The sequence below is a fragment of the Saccopteryx bilineata genome, chromosome 7, assembly GCF_036850765.1.
Source record: "Saccopteryx bilineata isolate mSacBil1 chromosome 7, mSacBil1_pri_phased_curated, whole genome shotgun sequence".
Lineage (NCBI taxonomy): Eukaryota > Metazoa > Chordata > Mammalia > Chiroptera > Emballonuridae > Saccopteryx > Saccopteryx bilineata.
The window spans coordinates 91,186,229-91,206,529 of NC_089496.1; the positions used below are offsets into that span (position 1 = coordinate 91,186,229).

Consider the following 20,301-nt stretch of genomic DNA (forward strand, 5'->3'; position numbering starts at 1 on the left):
GGAGGGGACGGGTGAAGGACAGCTGAAGGATGGCTGTAGGTGGTGGTGGCGGGAGGGGACGGGTGAAGGACGGCTGTAGGTGGTGGTGATGGGAGGGGACAGGTGAAGGACGGCTGTAGGTGGTGGTGGCGGGAGGGGACGGGTGAAGGACGGCTGTAGGTGGTGGTGGTTGGTGGTGGCAGGAGGGGACGGGTGAAGGACGGCTGTAGGTGGTGGTGCTGGGAGGGGACGGGTGAAGGACGGCTGTAGGTGGTGGTGATGGGAGGGGACGGGTGAAGGACGGCTGTAGGTGGTGGCGGCGGGAGGGGACGGGTGAAGGACGGCTGTAGGTGGTGGCGGCGGGAGGGGACGGGTGAAGGACGGCTGTAGGTGGTGGTGGCGGGAGGGGACGGGTGAAGGACGGCTGTAGGTGGTGGAGGCGGGAGGGGACGGGTGAAGGACGGCTGTAGGTGGTGGTGCTGGGAGGGGACGGGTGAAGGACGGCTGTAGGTGGTGGTGCTGGGAGGGGACGGGTGAAGGACGGCTGTAGGTGGTGGCGGCGGGAGGGGACGGGTGAAGGACGGCTGTAGGTGGTGGCGGCGGGAGGGGACGGGTGAAGGACGGCTGTAGGTGGTGGTGGCGGGAGGGGACGGGTGAAGGACGGCTGTAGGTGGTGGTGCTGGGAGGGGACGGGTGAAGGACGGCTGTAGGTGGTGGTGCTGGGAGGGGACGGGTGAAGGACGGCTGTAGGTGGTGGTGGCGGGAGGGGACGGGTGAAGGACGGCTGTAGGTGGTGGTGATGGGAGGGGACGGGTGAAGGACGGCTGTAGGTGGTGGTGGCGGGAGGGGACGGGTGAAGGACGGCTGTAGGTGGTGGCGGGAGGGGACGGGTGAAGGACGGCTGTAGGTGGTGGTGCTGGGAGGGGACGGGTGAAGGACGGCTGTAGGTGGTGGTGGCGGGAGGGGACGGGTGAAGGACGGCTGTAGGTGGTGGTGCTGGGAGGGGACGGGTGAAGGACGGCTGTAGGTGGTGGTGGCGGGAGGGGACGGGTGAAGGACGGCTGTAGGTGGTGGCGGGAGGGAACGGGTGAAGGACGGCTGTAGGTGGTGCTGGGAGGGGACGGGTGAAGGATGGCTGTAGGTGGTGGTGCTGGGAGGGGACGGGTGAAGGACGGCTGTAGGTGGTGGAGGTGGGAGGGGACGGGTGAAGGACGGCTGTAGGTGGTGGTGGCGGGAGGGGACGGGTGAAGGTCGGCTGTAGGTGGTGGTGCTGGGAGGGGACGGGTGAAGGACGGCTGTAGGTGGTGGTGATGGGAGGGGACGGGTGAAGGACGGCTGTAGGTGGTGGCGGCGGGAGGGGACGGGTGAAGGACGGCTGTAGGTGGTGGAGGCGGGAGGGGACGGGTGAAGGACGGCTGTAGGTGGTGGCGGCGGAAGGGGACGGGTGAAGGACGGCTGTAGGTGGTGGCGGCGGGAGGGGACGGGTGAAGGACGGCTGTAGGTGGTGGAGGCGGGAGGGGACGGGTGAAGGACGGCTGTAGGTGGTGGTGCTGGGAGGGGACGGGTGAAGGACGGCTGTAGGTGGTGGTGGCGGGAGGGGACGGGTGAAGGACGGCTGTAGGTGGTGGAGGCGGGAGGGGACGGGTGAAGGACGGCTGTAGGTGGTGGTGGCGGGAGGGGACGGGTGAAGGACGGCTGTAGGTGGTGGTGATGGGAGGGGACGGGTGAAGGACGGCTGTAGGTGGTGGTGGCAGGAGGGGACGGGTGAAGGGTGAGGATAGTGATGGTGGATAATAAATGGTGATAGATGGTGAAGTGCAAAGTTGCATAGATGGTAGCAGGAGAAGGATGTTGGCAAAAGGTGGCAGTGGTGGGGGGTTGCCATGATGGCGAGTCAGTGGGTGACTTTTGCTTGTGTCCCATCCATCTGCCCTTCCTTGGGAGGTCCTAGTCCAGCTCTTGGACTGCCAAGTTCTTTGACACTGTGGCTTTTTTTTTTGCAGACTCCATCGGGGGTCCCTTCCCTGTCACCTCTCACCGATGCCACCACAAGCAGAAGCACTGCCTGCCGGTGCTGCCCGGTGGGGTGCTCCTGGCCACACCGCTGCTTTTCCACCCACACACCAAGGGCTCCCAGATCCTCATGGACCTCAGCCACAAGGCTGTCAAGAGGCAGGCCAGCTTCTGCAACGCCATCACATTCAGCAACCGCCCAGTCCTCATCTATGAGCAAGTCAGGCTGAAGGTGGGGCTTCCCTCCCTGCTCTCTGTCACTGCTTCCTCCTGGGCCTCTGACCTTTGCCCCCCACCCCCACCCACTGGCCACTGCCTTCTGTTTTGGCCATTACTACACCCTGCACCTTCTCTTTCCTCTCTGCGGCTGCTTCTGCTCTTCCTCGTCCTTCCTCTTTCTGTTCCCTCTTCCTTGTTCCTTTCCCAGCTTTCCCTGCATGGCAAAGAAGGAAGGGGGTGGGGTGGCCATGGGGACCACTAGCTCTTGCAAGGCTGGTGGGAAGGCTCCTGGGGAGGGAAAGGAGCTCAAATGGTGAGCAAGCTGGGCAGCGTGACCCTCGTGGCTGTCTGCCTGGCCCTGGGCTGCAGAAAAGGCACACTCCCTTTGCCTTGGGCTCACTGATGTGGGGGCGGGTGGGCGGGCTGGGCTGGGCTGCGGCTCTCTGAGGCCACCCCCCTGCATCCAGATCACCAAGAAGCAGTGCTGCTGGAGCGGGGCGCTGCGCCTGGGCTTCACGAGCAAGGACCCCTCTCGCATCCACCCTGACTCCCTGCCCAAGTACGCCTGCCCCGACCTGGTCTCCCAGAGCGGCTTCTGGGCCAAAGCGCTGCCCGAGGAGTTTGCCAACGAGGGCAACATCATTGCCTTCTGGGTGGACAAGAAGGGCCGTGTGTTCTACCGCATCAACGACTCGGCCGCCATGCTGTTCTTCAATGGGGTCCGCACGGCTGACCCACTCTGGGCCCTGGTGGACGTCTATGGCCTCACGAGGGGTGTCCAGCTGCTTGGTGAGTGCACGCTCTTTCGGCCCCTTATGTGCAGGGCACACCTCCGGGTGCTGTGATTTGAAGGGGAGCCATATTCTTCTGGCTGCTCCTGGGCCCCCAGATCCCTCTCGCCTCGCTACACTTGTGCATATAGACTCTGGGCACAAATCAGCCCACTGGCAGACTGGCTTCGTGTCCAGAAGGAGCCTGCATTAGCTTTGGCTTTCTCATCTGTAAAATGGGTTGGTGGGAAGGTGAAGTTCAGTTCAAGAGGCTGTGAGTAAAGTGCCCATCACAGTCCTGGGCACCACGTGAACGCTCAGCCAGCATCCATTCTCCCATCGCCAAATGCCGCGGAGGTGGTTGCTTTCTGACTTCAGAGCCTCGAAGCAGTGAAGCTTTTCTTTTCAAAACACCTTTGAGTAGAAACTTGGGGTAGAAAGGCTGTGAATGTAAAAACAAAGAAACAAGTCGTCATCAGAAGCCTGCTTGTTGAGTTCCAAAACCAAGGAGGCTGTTTTTATTAATAGTTTGGGAACTTTCTGGTTTTCAGCTGAATAAAAGTGTTTCTACATTTACATGGACGTAGTAAGGCTCCTCTGGGTCTCAGCGAGTGCAGCAGAAGCCCAGGCTGCCCAAGCCCAGTGTGCCCTCCGTCCCTCCTGTGTAGTGGTGCACCTGCACATGCCAGGGGCAGGAAGGGCAGTGGTCATGCTCCTGGGCTCCAGAGTCAGACACACCCAGGTTAGACTCTGGCCTCACCCTATTCGTATAGCTAGTGCTATGAGACCTCAGTTTTCTCATCTCTAAAATGGGTATAATAATAATTTGTTTTCAGGGTTCTTTTGAAGGCTCAAAGAGCTGAGTTCTGTGGCACTCAGTAGGCATTCAGTGACTGTCAGTCATTTCGCCCCATCTTGGAGTGGGCAGTGCTTCACCTGAAGTTCAAGTGAACTCCTTCCTGCTGCTCTGGTATTCTCAGGGCCCCACACTTCCAGGCACTGGGGTCATTTAGCCTGAGTTTGTGCTCCAGCCCAAACACCTGTCCGAGCCTCAGTCTTCTCATTTGTGAAGTGGTTGGGAATACTGTGATGGCCCAAGGCTTGGCAGGAGACAGGAGAATGTCTCAGGGTTTTTGTTCTGTTTCAGCTTTTGAGAAAGTAACAGTCTTGTTCCGGGGAGGGGGTTAAAGAATGAGGGAGCAACATTCTTGTTTTTCTCTAAGTGAAGAATGCTTTTCCTCATAGTCTCCAAAGATCAAAATCCCACTCAGGCTTCAAGGCCCAGCTCATAAGCCACCTCCTCCCTGAAGCCTTCCGGATGGGATTCTCTTCACTGTTCCTAGTGTCCCACATCATGGCACCTGCACTTCTCTGCTGAGGCATTGACTGAGCCTTGGTCCCTCCGTATGCCTGTTCCCACGCAAGAACAGGGAGGGCTCTGAGCGAGGAACCCATCTCAACCAGCCAGTTCTTCTCTAGAGTGGAATCTTGTGTGGGGCCTGTGGAGGATGCTGAGTATTTGCAGGGTGGAGAGGGGAGAGAGCTGGGGTGGATGGTGACTTGTGAGCTGAAGGTAAAGGTGTGGGGAGCTGAGGTAGGCCCAGCCCTGCTCACAGACAGTCCCGGGCTCGCTGGAAACTAGGGAAGGCAAAGCAAGCACTCCAGACGGACCAGGGCATAACCTGAGAGAAGACAGTAAGTCACTAACTAAATGGTGTGGTCATAGGATCCCTCCCATTTGCCAAGATGGTTTCCCTCCAGTTATCTCATTTAACCTCACAGTAGCCAGGCTGGAGGGGGTATTTTTTAATCCTCATTTGGGAGTGAATTGAGCTCCAAGGAAGACCTGACTAGCCTGTGTAGGGATGTGGCAGAACTGTGACTTGAGCTTGGTGTTCTGATGCCAGGAACAGTGCCTTTCCCATTACCCTCCAGTGGGTTTAAGCATGAAGGGAGGCAGGAAGTCAGTGGAGGCTGAGGTCAGTAAGGGATGATGGAGTCCAGGAAGGCTTCTTGGAAGAGGAGGCTTTGGCTGGATCTTCAAATTCCAGGAAGCAAGGTGGGGGTGGGGTGGAGAATAGGTAGAGAGGAGATGAAGGGGACATGCCTGGTAAGACTGGGCTTCCAAACCTCAGGGGCTGAGGAGGGGCCTGGAAAGTAGAGTGAAGACCCCCCCGGGGGGGGGGCAGAGCCCAGATATCCGACCTGGGCCAGCCCCATTCCCTCTCTTTGACTATAAATGGGTTTTCATGCAGCATTTTCCGTTTCATTTGGCTTTCCTGGCAGGCTCCTCTCTATACACCTGATAAGGCTGAGGCCCCAGCTGATTCCTGTCCCAGCTGTAAACCACCATAATCCCGGGGCATTTTCAAACACTGATTATGGCTCCTAAATTCAATTAGCAAATTAAAATATCTCTTCATTTTGTTCTCTTAAGTGGATTTTTAAGAACGCGGTCCGTCTAGGGTCTCTTCCCCGGTGGGCATGCTGCTCCGAGTCCTCAGGCGGTGCCCTGCCCGGTGGGTACGCCCACCACCCTATAGCGTCTTAGGGTCCGTTTTCCTGCCTCTCTTCTTCCCTCTCCTCCCCACTTCCCATGTCCCCCACTCTCCTTGCCTGCCATTCACTGCCCCTGTGTCCTCCCGGGCCCCCCTCCACCAACCCAGGTCCCTCTGGCTCCTCCGTGTTTCCCTGTTCTCCCTCTTTTGAAGACATCGCTCTATTTTTCCTGGGGTGATTGTCCCCTAAACCAGTACCTCACTTTAGAGATTTCCTGCCAAGCCTGCTCCCTTCCTGCCTTTTTCTGGAACCTGTGGCCAAAGCCCTCCAAACCCCACCTGGCTCGTGTCTGCTCCTCAGACCAGAAACACCCCGGGGTACCTGGCACATAGTAGGGCTGAAAGTTAGGCCATGGACGGATTGGCCATCTCCCCTGACAGAGTGGAGGCCAGGCTGGTGTCTCTCCCTGACGGACACCTCCAGATGGGTGCCCCATCCTGCCTCCGCCGCCCTAACTATAACCCAGGTCCGCTGGTGCCCACGCCATGGCCTGCTTCCCATTATGCAGATTACCCTCTTCCCTCGGGGTGTCCTGGCCCTAGCCTGGCTGGTATCTCCAAGAATAACAGCTTCCTACCTCCAGGAAAAAGGACCCGCCAGCAACTAAATAAATACAAGTTTTATGAGGTGATTAATACTTGGAGAGATAAGATCCTATCCCAGTTTTCAGACTCTCCCTGCTCCTCTCAGAAATGTTGACCCAGGAAGAGCAGCCATGGGTCCTGGCAGAAAGCTTACAGGGTGCTCCTGGGCACCCCTCTGTGACCACCACAGCCTAGACCAGGGGTCCCCAAACTTTTTACACAGGGGGCCAGTTCACTGTCCCTCAGACCGTTGGAGGGCCGGACCATAAAAAAAAAACTATGAGCAAATCCCTATGCACACTGCACATATCTTATTTTTAAGTAAAAAAACAAAACGGGAACAAATACAATATTTAAAATAAAGAACAAGTAAATTTAAATCAACAAACTGACCAGTATTTCCATGGGAACTATGCTCCTCTCACTGACCACCAATGAAAGAGGTGCCCCTTCCGGAAGTGCGGCGAGGGCCGGATAAATGGCCTCAGGGGGCCGCATGCGACCCGCGGGGCGTAGTTTGGGGACCCCTGGCCTAGACGCTGTGCAGGGGTTGGGGGAGACACAGGAATTAGAAACCTGTCTCCTTGAAGAGTGTTTACATTGAGGGGAGGGTCACACCAATAACTGTTCTGTGACCTAAATCCAATTCTGCAGTTAAGTGTGGCTACAGAGAAAAATTGGGGTGTGTGTGTGGGTGCAGCTAGGGAGCAACCCAGGAGGACTTCCTGTAGGAGATGAGTTTCAAGTTAGGAACCGTAGGAGGTGGAAAGAATGGACTGGTTGAGGAGGAACAGTTTAGGCCAGACAGCAGGTTATGCATAGGCATGGGGTGGGGGGATTAGCAGTCGTTCAGGGAGCAGATCCTTCAGAGGAGGGGTGAGGTGGAAACATAATGGGTGACATGTGGAGAAGGGGTGTGCAAAGGTGGGAGATACTCGAAAATAGAAAGTTTTCAGCAGCTCTGTGCTGTCAGGTTTTTCAGGAAGAGGAAATGTGGCCCAGAGATGGGGAGGGACCTGCCCGAATGCTCCCAGCCAATCAGAAGACAGGCTGGGCTTGGAACCCAGATCTCCCAGGCTGATCTGGGCATCAGGTCAATGTGAGAAGATTTACTGTCACATCAAAATGGTAGTGGCTGAGCCCAGGAGGTGGGGGCTCCCAAGGTATGTGGCAGTCTGCATCTTTCCAACGTCCGCCCAGGTTCCCAGGTCTTGGTAAAAGATCCCACCTGCCTACTGAGGAGAGAGATGTATGGAAACTCTCTGAGCAAGCTTTCTGAGGGCCAGGCTGCTGTGAAACCAGTCCCCGGGGAGGCGGGCCAGCCTGGCCGCCCTGCAGGGACAGGCCGGGGCCTCTCTCAGATAGGCCCTGGGTCAGGACCCCCTCCAGGGTATGCCCAGGCTTTGTGGCACAAAGTGTGTGAGCCATCCCTGGCTGGCTGAGGACCACACTGCCATCTGGGGCTTCCGCTTCCCAGGCTAAACCAATATTTACCTTTGGCTGTGGCTGCCAGGGGCTGAGAAGCAAATATTAGTTTAAGGAGCCCGAGCCAAGCTCTTGGGATGGAGAAAAGAGCTGAGGATGCTGATTGTGATTTCTTCCTCTTTGACAGTTTTTGCTTCTTCTTGATTCGTAGTTATCTTGCTGTCCCTCTGCTTCAGAGACTCTTCCAGGCACTTTCTTTCTGCTCACCCTAAATTCTGCCAGTTATGTCTAGGTCCACCCCCAAACCCTCCCTTCCACCAGGAAGGCTTCTCTGACCTCCTCTCTTCTCAATGACTCTTCCTCCTCCAGACCATTTGAAGCTCATGTAGGTCAAAGTGGTACCAGCATTCTGCATCGTGTATTGTCCTGTTCTTTAAGAAGACAGCCTAAATCCTCTTTGTATATATTATAAAGAAAGTTATTATTGTACCCATTTTGCAGATAGGAAAACAGGCCCAGAGAGGTCTGGTGAGTTGCCCAAGGTCACACAGCGTGGTGTAGCTAGAGTGTGTGGGCTGTGTTACTTCCCACCTTCTCTACATGAGTTCACTTGCTCTCTCTATGAAGTCTGGGTTCCCTCCAAGTGTGGGGACTGTGGCCCTCCTTTGTCTTCTAGAATAGAGTTTACAAGAGTGCAAACCATCAAGGATCAGCTGTATATGTTGGGTATGGATAGGCCACCAGGTCCCAGCATGGTTGAAGGGGGGGCAGTGGGGTGCCCAGCAGCCTGATTCAGCGGTGAGGGTGGGGCTGCCCGCCTTGGAGTTAGTTCCCTGAAAGCTCCTGAGGGCTTCATCCGTTCTGCTGTTTGTGGTGTGTCCTAGTTTTCCACCATAACGAGTGTATACAAAGTGCAACCATATATACTTGCCAACATTGGATTGTTTCTAACGTCCAAAAATGGCAGTTCCAGATGTTTCCACCTAGTATGTCTGTGGCCCATAATGTAGTTTCAGGGACTTTGAAGAGACCTGGGGCACCCAGGGTGGGCTGTGTATGTAGGTAAGGAGCCAGGGCTTGGCAGTCTTAGGGACGAAGCCCTCCTTTCAGAAGCAGCCGCCCTGAATGAATCAAGACTTGACTCAGCCACTCACTAGCTTTGGGTGAGTCTTTCAGCTCCTGTGTGTCTCAACCACCTCATCTATTATTTGGACATAATTATACTCCCACCGTTAACCTCATAGGTAGTCTGTGAGGCTCATGGATATGTACAAACGTTTACCCAAATGGGAAGGGCCATTGTTTTTAGATTAAACAGGAATACCTAATTTAGAAACATCACCAAAATAGACAAATCCTCAAGCCAGTTCTCTCATTGGAAGAGGGAGCCTAAAACCAAGTCCCTGTATCTGGATGAAGTCAAACAGGGACATCTACGTTGTTTCTTGGAATAAGACCCGTGGTTCTCCAGCAGGGTCTTTGGAACCAGAGGCACATCTCTTTGGTGGCTGGGCAGCAGGGATCTGTGGCCACCGCTTAGACTTCAACCAGAACTTCTGGTTCCATTGGACAAAAGGGTTCTACTGCTTTAAAGAAGCTTGAGAACCACCAGACCAGATGGTTCTGGAACTATATGTCTAAGATTCTGTGGCTTGAAGGTTCTATAACTCTTTTTTTTTTTTTTTTTTTTTGTATTTTTCTGAAGTTGGAAACGGGGAGGCAGTCAGACAGACTCCCGTATGCGTCCAACCAGGATCCACCTGGCACGCCTACCAGGGGGCGATGCACTGCCCATCTGGGGCGTCGCTCTGTTGCAATTAGAGCCATTCTAGCGCCTGAGGCAGAGGCTACAGAGCCATCCTCAGCGCCTGGGCCAACCTTGCTCCAATGGAGCCTTGGCTGCGGGAGGGGAGGAGAGAGACAGAGGGGAAGGAGAGGGGTGGGGTGGAGAAGCTGATGGGCGCTTCTCCTGTGTGCCCTGGCCGGGAATCGAACCCAGGACTCCTGCACACCAGGCCGACGCTCTACCGCTGAGCCAACTGGCTAGGGCCGGTCCTATAACTCTTAAGAGTGTGTGACTCTGGGACATTCTGCCTTCTGTCCGTGAGCCTTGGGAAGTGTTTGTGTTTTTTCTCCAGGCTTCCTGTGGTTGGGTTTATATGGAGAGGGTGGAGGTGGGTATCAGTTTCGGGGTACTGCCCAGAGGGGTGGAGAACCCTTCGCCCATCCAAGTCAGGCACTCTCCCTCCTGGCTCCTTCCCCTGCCCCGCGCCAGATGGAGACTGGCAGGAGGATGTTTATGGAGACAGTAAATGGGCTGGCAGCACCCTCCAAATGGCCCGCAGGTTTGGAGGCTGCTGGCTGACCTGTGGTTAAAGATTATCCAGAGCTCCGGATGTGAGAATCTAAACAAACAAGACTTGGGCTGATGGCAGGCCCTGCTTCAAAGGAGCCCCCTACCTGTCCCCGAGGCTCCCTGTGCCAGGGCCCAGCCCTGCCTTGGTTCCCTTGCAGCCCCTGGCTGCAGGGGGGAGGGCCCGCTGGGTCTCCAGCCGTTCTCTCTCTTCTCACTGGCCTCACTCACACTGTTCTCCAGGCGTTTGCTTCCGCGCTTTTCCTACCCAAGTGCCTATCACTTCTCTCTGTCAATCTAAACCCTCTTGTCCTTCAGGGCCCAGGTCAAATCATGTTTTTTCCAAGATGCTGTCTCTGACTCACTCTGAACCAGGAAGGGGAGCCTCAGCATAAGTTGGAGAGCATTACTCTAAAAGGGTTATTTATCCTAAAGAAGAGAAGGCTCTTCTTCTTCTACAGGGGGCCCCAAGGAGTAGATATAGTACACACATATGGATCCATGCAAAGAGAGGTTTTCCTTTTTTTTTAAATTTTCATTTTTTTTAGACAGGAAGGTAGAAAGAGAGAGAGGCAAAGATCAAACTGTATCTATATGTGCTCTGACCTGGGATCAAACCAGCAACCTTTGTGTATCAGCACGATGCTCCAACCAACTGAGCTATCTGGCCAGAGCAAGAAAGATGTTCTAATAGTCATAGTTGTTCAGAGATAGGGAGGTGGTGAGCTTCTTGTCCCTAGGGGCAATCTAGCCAAAGCTGGATGAGAACTTGGCAGAGATAAATAGATTTTCTTCTTTACCTTTAAGGTCCTGTCTCACTCAAGACACTAGGAATTTTGTAATGAAATCATATTCAGATATTTTCATGCCTCTGAGCTTCGAACTATCTAAGGGTTACTGGCTCTCCAGGGCCCAGGTCCTGGCTTCTCCCTCTCTCCTTAACCCCTGCCCAGAGTTGGGCACACAGTGGGCCAATGAGTCGGGCTCCAAGTACCACCCTGAGGGGAAGAAACCCTTGGCCCAGCCTCCCTGCCTCTGCAGAGCCACCGCCGAGACCAGATTAGTTAGAAGCTGAAGACTAGCAAACACCTTCCTGAAAAAGGGGACAGGAGAGGGGGGCCAGCTTAGCAGCTTCTCCCGGGGCCTTGTGCCGCCATCTCCCATCATAACATCTCCAGAGTGGGCAGCCGTGTGTCCCAGGCACAGATTACATAACTTGTTGCTTCCAAATGTGGGGCCATCCCACTGCTTGGGGTTATAGGTTGCCTGTCTGGTTTTTCCAAACTGTCTCCCTGGATGCAGTACAAGGCTACGATTGCTCTTGTGGTGTTCTGCTCGAGTTTCAGGAGCGAGGAGCCTTCCCTCACCTCTGACTTGATGTCAGCTCGTCCCACTATGACCCTTGCTACTCTTTCAGAGGGAGCTCTGACCAGCTCTTCAATCTCAAGTTTCATCTATTTCAGGGTCCTGGCGCAGCCTGGCACACCAGTGAGATTGTTATTTTGGAGCTTGCTGGTGGCCTGCAGCTGCTCCTGACCCCAAGGGTGGAGGGGGTGGGAGAGGAGACATAGTTGGGCTGGGCACTGGCCCCAGGGACTCCGTTTTTAGCTGTTTCCCAGCATCTTACAACTCCTGCAGTATTTCCAGCGAGGCCCAGGGGGTCATTTCCCTGCCTTTTCTCCTCTCTATCCCCCACTGTTTCTCCTTCCTTCTCTTCTTACTCCTCTAATCTCCAGTTGTAGCTTCTCCTTTCTAATCTTTAGTAAGTGATGTCATTCAGTGCTTATGTCTTGGGTGTCCCTCATGACTGCTATAAAGTTAATTGCCTGAGTGCAGGTGGACCAAATTGGCAAATCAACCTGAGCAAATACTAGTATCTGAATCTATCAGGTACCCAGGTGCCAGGGGCTTCTTACTCTATCTCTTACCCCTGTAACAGCATCGAAAAGCAGGTATTATTACTCCTGTTCTCTACGTGAGTGATCTGAGGCTGGAGGAAGGTTGCTTACCCACGGGCCACCAGCCAAGTGCTGGATCAAGACATTTAAACTCATACCTGCATCACCCCAAAGCCTATGTACTTTCTTCTGAGCCACGTTGCATGTACAAGGTAGTAACAGTGGCTCATTTTAACTTAGTGATTATATATTCGCCAGGTATCTACTAGGTATCCTATTTACCTTATTCCACTTCCTCTTCACAGCACCCCTGCCGAGGGGAGTAGTAGAGCACAGATTTTGTACTATTCAGTAAATGCCGACTTCACTGCTGAAGAGGAGGGGCCTCGAGAGGTTAAGCTATTTGTCCAGCTAGGAAATAGCAGAGCCGGGATTTGAACCCAAGCTGATGCCTTCAAAGTTCTTGTTCATGTTTTGCTTACCAGTATTTGGAGACTGGTTACTAAAAATCCTAAACTACTTTTAGGTTGCATTATTAGAAATATAGTGTATATGTGAAGGGAGGTGATGGTCACACTGTGCCTTGAGCTGTTCAGGACACATCTGGTATACTGAGTCTGGTTCTGTTCACTGTCGTGACAGATGGGAAGGTATGTGGGGAGTCTGAATATTCCCTGGGGAGAGTTGTCTTCAGCATGGGGCTGAGGTAGTGGGTATAAATACAAAGAGGTATATTTCCGTTTAAGAGAAGGAAATACTTTCTTAAAGTCCGACTAAACTCAACAACAGCACAGGTTGCCTGGGAGGTAGTGAGTGCCCAGTAATGGGTATATTCAAGTAGAAGAGGACTCTATATGCAAGTAGAAGGGGCAAAGGCCAGGAGAATGCACAGCTCGTCCTATCTAGAAATCTGTTTTGAGGGTCTGCCCAGCTCCATGGGCTCCAACTGATTGTCCAGAGTGTATATGGAGTGGGAAGAGGAGTTATGCCTCCACGTGCATCTATGTGTGGGGTGCGTACGCTGTGGGCGCCTGTGACAGCCTCGTTCCTGTAGCCCTGTCTGGGTAGCTCTGAGCCACTGTTTCCTCCTCGCCCTGCTGTCCCTGTTCTTTCTCCTCTATCTCCAACCCTCTGGAGTCCTCAAGGCCACTCTTGGAATCCCTGAGGCTGGGGAGAAGGGACTGTTCTCTGGGGTCCAGGTCAACTCACAGCCATCCCCAGGTCCCCACTTTGTCCCTGTCCTCCCCTCCTCTCGGGCCCACCTTGCTGCTGCCCGCCCACAGCCCCCCAGCGTCTCTGCACCATTGCTGTCACGGAGTCAATTCCCTGGAATAATCGCATTTTCCGGTCGGCTCCCTTCTCCTTGCCAAGCACGATTCTGGGAAATCCCAACCAGCCAGGCCCCAAGAGGCTTCTCCAGAGAGAAGGGATTTGGGGGAGGGCCTAGCACCCTCTTCTTGCCTGAGCCCAAACAACGCTCTTCCTGGCAGGGGCAGGTGGCTGTGTGGGAGAGAACGAAAACGGAGGCTTGAAGGACCCTCTCTAGATTCAGCTAGAGCAGGGGTCCTCAAACTTTTTACACAGGGGGCCAGTTCACTGTCCCTCAGACCGTTGGAGGGCCGGACTATTAAAAAAAACTATGAACAAATTCCTATGCACACTGCACATATCTTATTTTAAAGTAAAAAAACAAAACAGGAACAAATACAATATTTAAAATAAAGAACAAGTAAATTTAAATCAACAAACTGACCAGTATTTCCATGGGAACTATGCTCCTCTCACTGACCACCAATGAAAGAGGTGCCCCTTCCGGAAGCGTGGCGGGGGCCGGATAAATGGCCTCAGGGGGCCGCATGCGGCCCGCGGGCCGTAGTTTGGGGACCCCTGAGCTAGAGCCAGATTCTGGCCTCTGCTGGCCATACCAGTGCAGTCCCCCAAGCCCAGGTCTCACACCAAGCACCCCAGCCATCCTCACCCAGTTCCCGAGAGAAAGCACAGTTTCTTCCGTGGGGTGCTCAGAGTACAGGCTCCCTGGGAGGGATAGGCCCGTGATGTGGCCTGTGTTGGCACTAGCCAAATTTGGGGACTCCCAAAGAAGGAGTTCAATGAAAGGAGGGCCTGAAGCGAAGACTGTGGCGTCAGGAGTTGAACAGACTTTGCTTCAATCCTGTATCTGCCACTTGGGCTTCTCTGCACACCGGGAAACACCCCTGAGCTTTCTCTGCACACCGGGAACACCGCCATGGGGAGCTTTCGGGATGAAATGCAGGGTAATCCATCGTGCACAGACTTTTATTAGAAATTACAGGACTCCATAAAGCTGGACATGACACAGCCATTGAAAAAATAGGTGTTAGAGCCTGACCTGTGGTGGCGCAGTGGATAAAGCGTTGACCTGGAAATGCTGAGGTCGCCGGTTCGAAACCCTGGGCTTGCCTGGTCAAGGCACATATGGGAGTTGATGCTTCCAGCTCCTCCCCCTACTCTCTCTCTCTGTCTCTCCCTCTCCTCTCTAAAATGAATAAATAAATAAATTAATTAAAAAAAAAATAAAAGGCTTTTCTAAAAAAAAAAGAAAAGAAAAGAAAAAAAAAAAAAGGTATTAGAAACATAGTCGTTGGCCTGGAAAGATGTTGAGGACATGGTAAGTGGAAAAGCTAGTTTTGAAAAGGAAATCTGGTTTGTGGGCTTCTTAGTCTGGAGTCCATGGAGTCCGTGCTTTACGCGATTCATGGATCCCCTAAAATTACCCACAGAATTTAGGGAGAATGTGCATTTTTCTGAAGAGGGGATAAGGTCAAAGTCATTATATTTTCAAAGGGATTTGTTACCCACACAAGGTTAAAAACTATTGCTGTTTATATAACATGATTCCATTTTTGTATTAAAAAGACAATAACCAGGCCTGGCCAGAGAGCTCGGTTGGTTCAGAGCATCGTCCCAAAGCTCAGAGGCTGCCCGTTTGATCCTCGATCAAGGCATATACAGGAACAGATAGATGTTCCTGTTTCTCTCTCTCTCCTTCTCAGTCTAAAATCAATAAAGTAAACATTAAAAATATAGTAAGCAAAAATTATATTGAAAAAAGATTACAAGGTCATACATCCAAATATTAATAGTATTTTTCTTTGGATAGTGGGCTGACAGACAATTATTTTTTCCTTTTGCTGAACTGTCTATTCTACATAATACAGCCTGTGCGACTTGTATGATTAAAAAGAGAGGTTTTGATTTCTTGTTGTCATTTTCAAAAAGGATAGCTTGGATAAATTTGTTCGATTTCTCTCAGCCTGCAGTTTCCTACTGTGGCAACAACTTTAAAAGGTAATTGTTAGGGTAAGATGAGGCAATTTATGCAGAGTTCTGGGGATGTCAGCAGTGCATTCAACATTTCTTTACTGTTTGTCTGCTAAGCGATCGGGCTGTTCGAGCTGCCGAGGATAAAGAGAGAAGGCCTCAGGAGTTAATTTTTTAAAAAATGTCTTTTATAAACCTACCATTTAGATGCAATCATGTTTTTAATTTTGTTAACGAGACCCCAATAGTTGAGTCCCTCTGCACACACTGGCCCAAAAGAAATGCATGAGCAGGAATTTGCAGTATATAGAGAAAATGTTTAATAGTGGCCAATACTCTAACGACCCAAGTTCCCAATGGCGTCTAAGTTACAGATTCTATACAGCAAAAATCACAGGACATGTTAAGGGGTGCCAGGTTGTTCTGGAAACTGATTGGTTGGAAGTGAGGTAAGGGTAATAAATCATTTCTTCAGGCCTTGTGGACAGCGCTGAGGTCTGTTGTGGTGAGCCTCTATCTGGTTTCATGGAAAAGTGTAATAGTAGCCAGTGGGTATTTCCACCTTAGGGCTCAGGAGCTGAAAACATCATTTAGGTCAAAATGTTGTCTTTAGCCTGTCAGTGCTCGACCTTGTGACCATTAGGTCCTGGCTGTTGTCTTCTGCTGGGGTTGAGGGAGTTGAGGGAAGAGGCGAGGTCTATGAGCGGTGTAGAGTGAGAGAGGAAGATGATTTCTAGAGCTAGGATTCAAAGCTAAATTTAATCAAAGTCATAAGGATGCTTGGTTTCAATTTCCTTCCAGCCTTAATCCTTTGCTTATGCAAATAGATGTTCTACACAACTTTGGTTGCTGATTTGCTCGTCAGTTTATGTCCTAAGCAATTTCTATGCCGTTCTGATGTTCTGATGGTGCGTACTTTAAAGGCCAGTCGGGGACGGGCGCAGACAGAGGGGCACCGGCCCCGTCGCGGCCCGCCTGACGGCTGCGGGTCTCTCCCCTCCCCGGCCACAGACAGCGAGCTGGTGCTGCCAGACTGCCTGCGGCCGCGCTCCTTCACCGCCCTGCGGAGGCCGTCGCTGCGGCGCGAGGCCGACGACGTGCGCCTCTCCGTGAGCTTGTGCGACCTCAACGTGCCGGCGGGGGAAGGCGACGAGGCCCCGCCGGCCGCCGGCTGCCCCATCCCGCAGAACTCGCTCAACTCGCAGCACAGCCGCGCACTCCCTGCACAGCTCGACGGTGACCTGCGCTTCCACGCGCTGCGCGCTGGCGCGCACGTCCGGATTCTGGACGAGCAGACGGTGGCGCGCCTGGAGCACGGGCGCGACGAGCGCGCGCTCGTCTTCACCAGCCGGCCCGTGCGCGTGGCCGAGACCATCTTCGTTAAGGTCACGCGCGCGAGCGGCGCGCGGCCGGGCGCGCTCTCCTTCGGCGTCACCACGTGCGACCCCGGTACGCTGCGGCCTGCCGACCTGCCTTTCAGCCCCGAGGCCCTGATGGACCGCAAGGAGTTCTGGGCCGTGTGCCGCGTGCCCGCGCCCCTGCACAGCGGCGACATCCTGGGCGTGGTGGTCAACGCCGACGGTGAGCTGCACCTTAGCCACAACGGCGTGGCCGCGGGCATGCAGCTGTGCGTGGACGCCTCGCAGCCGCTGTGGATGTTCTTCGGCCTGCATGGGGCCATCACACAGATCCGCCTCCTCGGTGAGTGTCCCCGGCCACGTGCGCGCCTCCTTCAGCCCTCCGAGGGCACCGAGCCTTTCCTGGAAGAGGAGGCCGCTCTCTGAGTCTGATCAACCCGCATTCCCATGGTAATACGATAAACAGCCCAGGTACACACACTCAGAGGCCACTTAGAATGAGAAAATATTGTTTCTACCAGCAATTAACTTTTGGGGGCTGTTTCCATTTCTCCCAAATGCCTCTGCCTAAATTTAAGTATGGTTGTGTGTCCAAATAAGAAAAAGGTTGCTGTGTGGGTACCAGATGTCCGCAGGTTGGCACCTGGGTTGGAGGCCTGAGGGGAATCCTTGAGCCGAGGGCCCTGGAGGAAATGGGGTTGCAGAAATCTGAGCTTTGCTTTCCTGGGTTTAAATGGACAGACTTGGCTGTGGGCTTGGGTCAGCCATGTTTCCCAGAGTGTTCTGTGGGTTAGGTGTCCATTGAAAAAGTGTCCTTGGGTTGAAAAACTTGGGAAATACTGAATTTTTAAAGAGGTCAGGATTATTGCCTGACCTGTGGTGGCGCAGTGGATAAATCATCGACCTGGAAATGCTGAGGTCGCCGGTTCGAAACCCTGGGCTTGCCTGGTCAAGGCACATATGGGAGTTGATGCTACCAGCTCCTCCCCCCTTCTCTCTCTTTGTCTCTCCTCTCTCTCTCTCTCTGTCCCTCTCCTCTCTAAAATGAATAAATTAAAAAAAAAAAACAGGATTAAAAAAAAAAAAAAGAGGTCAGGATTATTTACTGCAGAACCTCTCAGAACTTTTAATATGCAGAGTTAATCTTTAAGGAGGAAGTGGTGGTGGTTATGGTGTGCACCTTTTCCAAACAAATTTGACCAGAAATCTTTTTTTCCCAAAGCATCTCCTAGGACCTCTGTTACCTCAGAGTAAACAGGTATTCATGCTTTCCAAGTACTGGTCTGCTAGCCACCTGCAGTAGACTGGGCTAGTTTCATTAGACTCATTTGGAGAATCCACTAAAGTGCAGATTTTTGAGACTTCCAGAGATTTTGATCCTGTAGATCTTGGATAGGTCCTGGGCATCTTTTTTTTAGCAAGTTTGCTTAGACAAGTTTAGAAACCCCTGGGCCTTAAAGCCCCTAGTCCAGGGGTCCCCAAACTTTTTACACAGAAGGCCAGTTCACTGTCCCTCAGACCGTTGGAGGGCTGGACTATAAAAAAAACTCTGAACAAATTCTTATGCACAATGCACATATCTTATTTTAAAGTAAAAAACCAAAATGGGAACAAATAAATAGTTAAAATAAAGAACAAGTAAATTTAAATCAACAAACTGACCAGTATTTCAATGGGAACTATGGGCCTGCTTTTGGCTAATGAGATGGTCAATGTCCGGTTCCATATTTGTCACTGCTAGCCATAACAAGTGATATGACGTGTTTCCGGAGCCGTGATGCCTGTGTGCTGCATCACCGGAAGTAGTACTGTACGTGAGCGACACTGCGCTTTGCGGCGCTGCCACACACAGTACCCCAGGAGCACAGGGGTACTGTGCGGATGCATCCTGCGCTCCTCTCACTGACCACCAGTGAAAGAGGTGCCCCTTCTGGAAGTGCGGCGGTGGCCCGATAAATGGCCTCGGGGCCGCATGCGGCCAGCAGGCCGTAGGTTGGGGACTCCTGAGTTAAATGGTAAGATTGGCATACTACGTGTAAGGAGGCACGTGTGAGTAGATGCATACTTGTATTTGTGGATGTGTGCTCTTGGTGATTGTGGGAATGTGTGAGAAACCAGATAAAATCTGTGGGAACTTCCTACTCTGTTCCAGAGACCAAATGAAGAGATGGAGTTAAAAATGCATTTTAAACAGAATGAAAAGAAATGAGGCTGGGATGCTAAGAAGTTAGGATAGAGAGGGAAGATAAATCAGGAAGGAATGAAAAGAAATCAAGCTAGTTGAAAAGACAGCTAGAAATCAAGCTAGTTAAAAAGAAATTAGACTTGGGTGCAGAAAAAATCAGGCTGAGGTAAAAAAGATACTTGGCTACATTCACCAGGAGACGCTGCTCCTCAGGTGAAGTAAATTACATAAGGGCAAGATACTGTCTTGCTTCAGCATCATCTAATAATAGTTCAGTAGCTTTCCAGTGAGGCCTCTGTTGCCCAAAGAGGCTTACTAGACTGAGCAAAGAAGAAGCTTAAAAAAAAAAATCAGGACTTAAATGTCTTAGGAGGTAAGTGGGCCAAGATGGGTGTTGAAGAATAATCTTTCAGAATTCAATGTATACTAAATGGGGTGCTCCTATTTGGAGAATTGAATGTCTCAACCAGCAAATTGGTGTTAGGGGATTCTGACTGACTCCAAAAGAAAAATAAATCAATGACAATGTATGAAGGTTAACTATTTACCTTATAGAGGAATGCTTTGCTTTTATGGAAGGCCCTAGTGAACTAAGACTGGAAGGCTGTTTCCTTCTCTCCAAAACTATAGCCAGTTTCCTACTTAATGGTGAAACACTGAAAATGTTCTCATTAAAGTCAGAAATATGATAGGGGTGCCTTTCAGTATTGTTCTGGAAATGCTAGCCAGTGCAAGAAGGCAAGAAAAGCCAATAGGAGGTATGAATTTTTGAAGGAGATAATAACTTGAAAACTGTTAACACCAATAAGAGAAACCCTGTGAATATCTAATGAATACTCCTAGAGACAGTGACTATTAAATGGATTAGAACAGGGGTCGGGAACCTATGGCTCGTGAGCCAGATGTGGCTCTTTTGATGGCTGCATCTGGCTCGCAGACAAATCTTTAATAAAAATAATAATAACGTTAAAAGTATAAAACATTCTCATGTATTACAATCCATTCATTTCCTACCACTCATGTTCATGGTTGCGAGTGGCTGGAGCCAATCACAGCTGTCCTCCGGGACAATACCAAATGTTATTGGATAATGCGTAAAGTACACGGGTCGTTGTATGGCTCTCATGGAATTACATTTTAAAATATGTGGCGTTCATTTCTCTCTCAGCCAAAAAGCTTCCTGACCCCTGGATTAGAACAAATAACTAATAATATAAAAAGATCTCTTTGAGTACTTACTTGTATGTAGGCGTTATGTTAGAGCCTGTGGGAGAGTCACAGGTGAGTAAGATTTCCTGCTCTTGGGAAGCTCAGGGTTTAACTGGGGCAACAAAGCTGCATGCCTGGACAAAGGACAAATAATTCCCCAGAATCTGTGGTGGTTTAGGCCTTTGCATGTGGTGTGTGTGGCTGGTCAGTGCCAAAGGATGCAGGGGAAGAGCAAGGCGGGCTTGTGGGCGGGGGGCTTGTTTGGAGACTGCTGATGTAGTGACACCAGAGCACAAATGGCCCTCCAACTTGTAGGTGAGAACAGAGAGCTGGAGAAGGATGCCGAGCTGGCCTGGGGCATCTTGCCCTGAGCCCAGTGGCTGGGCTGGGTGGTCAGACTGTGGTACCCACTCTCTCTCCTGGGAACCTGCCGGAGGGGTGGAGGCTCA

General features: G+C 52.1%; 1 protein-coding gene across 3 annotated transcripts in view; it reads left to right on the forward strand.

Moving 5' to 3' along the window:
• NEURL1 (neuralized E3 ubiquitin protein ligase 1) overlaps window positions 1-20,301 on the forward strand; it is an 87,874-nt gene that overhangs the window by 64,427 nt on the left and 3,146 nt on the right. For all 3 annotated transcript variants that reach the window (XM_066238960.1, XM_066238961.1, XM_066238962.1), the window contains exons 2-4: window positions 1,983-2,224; window positions 2,679-3,000; window positions 16,112-16,801. In XM_066238960.1, the coding sequence (XP_066095057.1) occupies window positions 1,983-2,224; window positions 2,679-3,000; window positions 16,112-16,801 (1,254 nt within the window). The remainder of the gene's footprint in view (window positions 1-1,982; window positions 2,225-2,678; window positions 3,001-16,111; window positions 16,802-20,301) is intronic.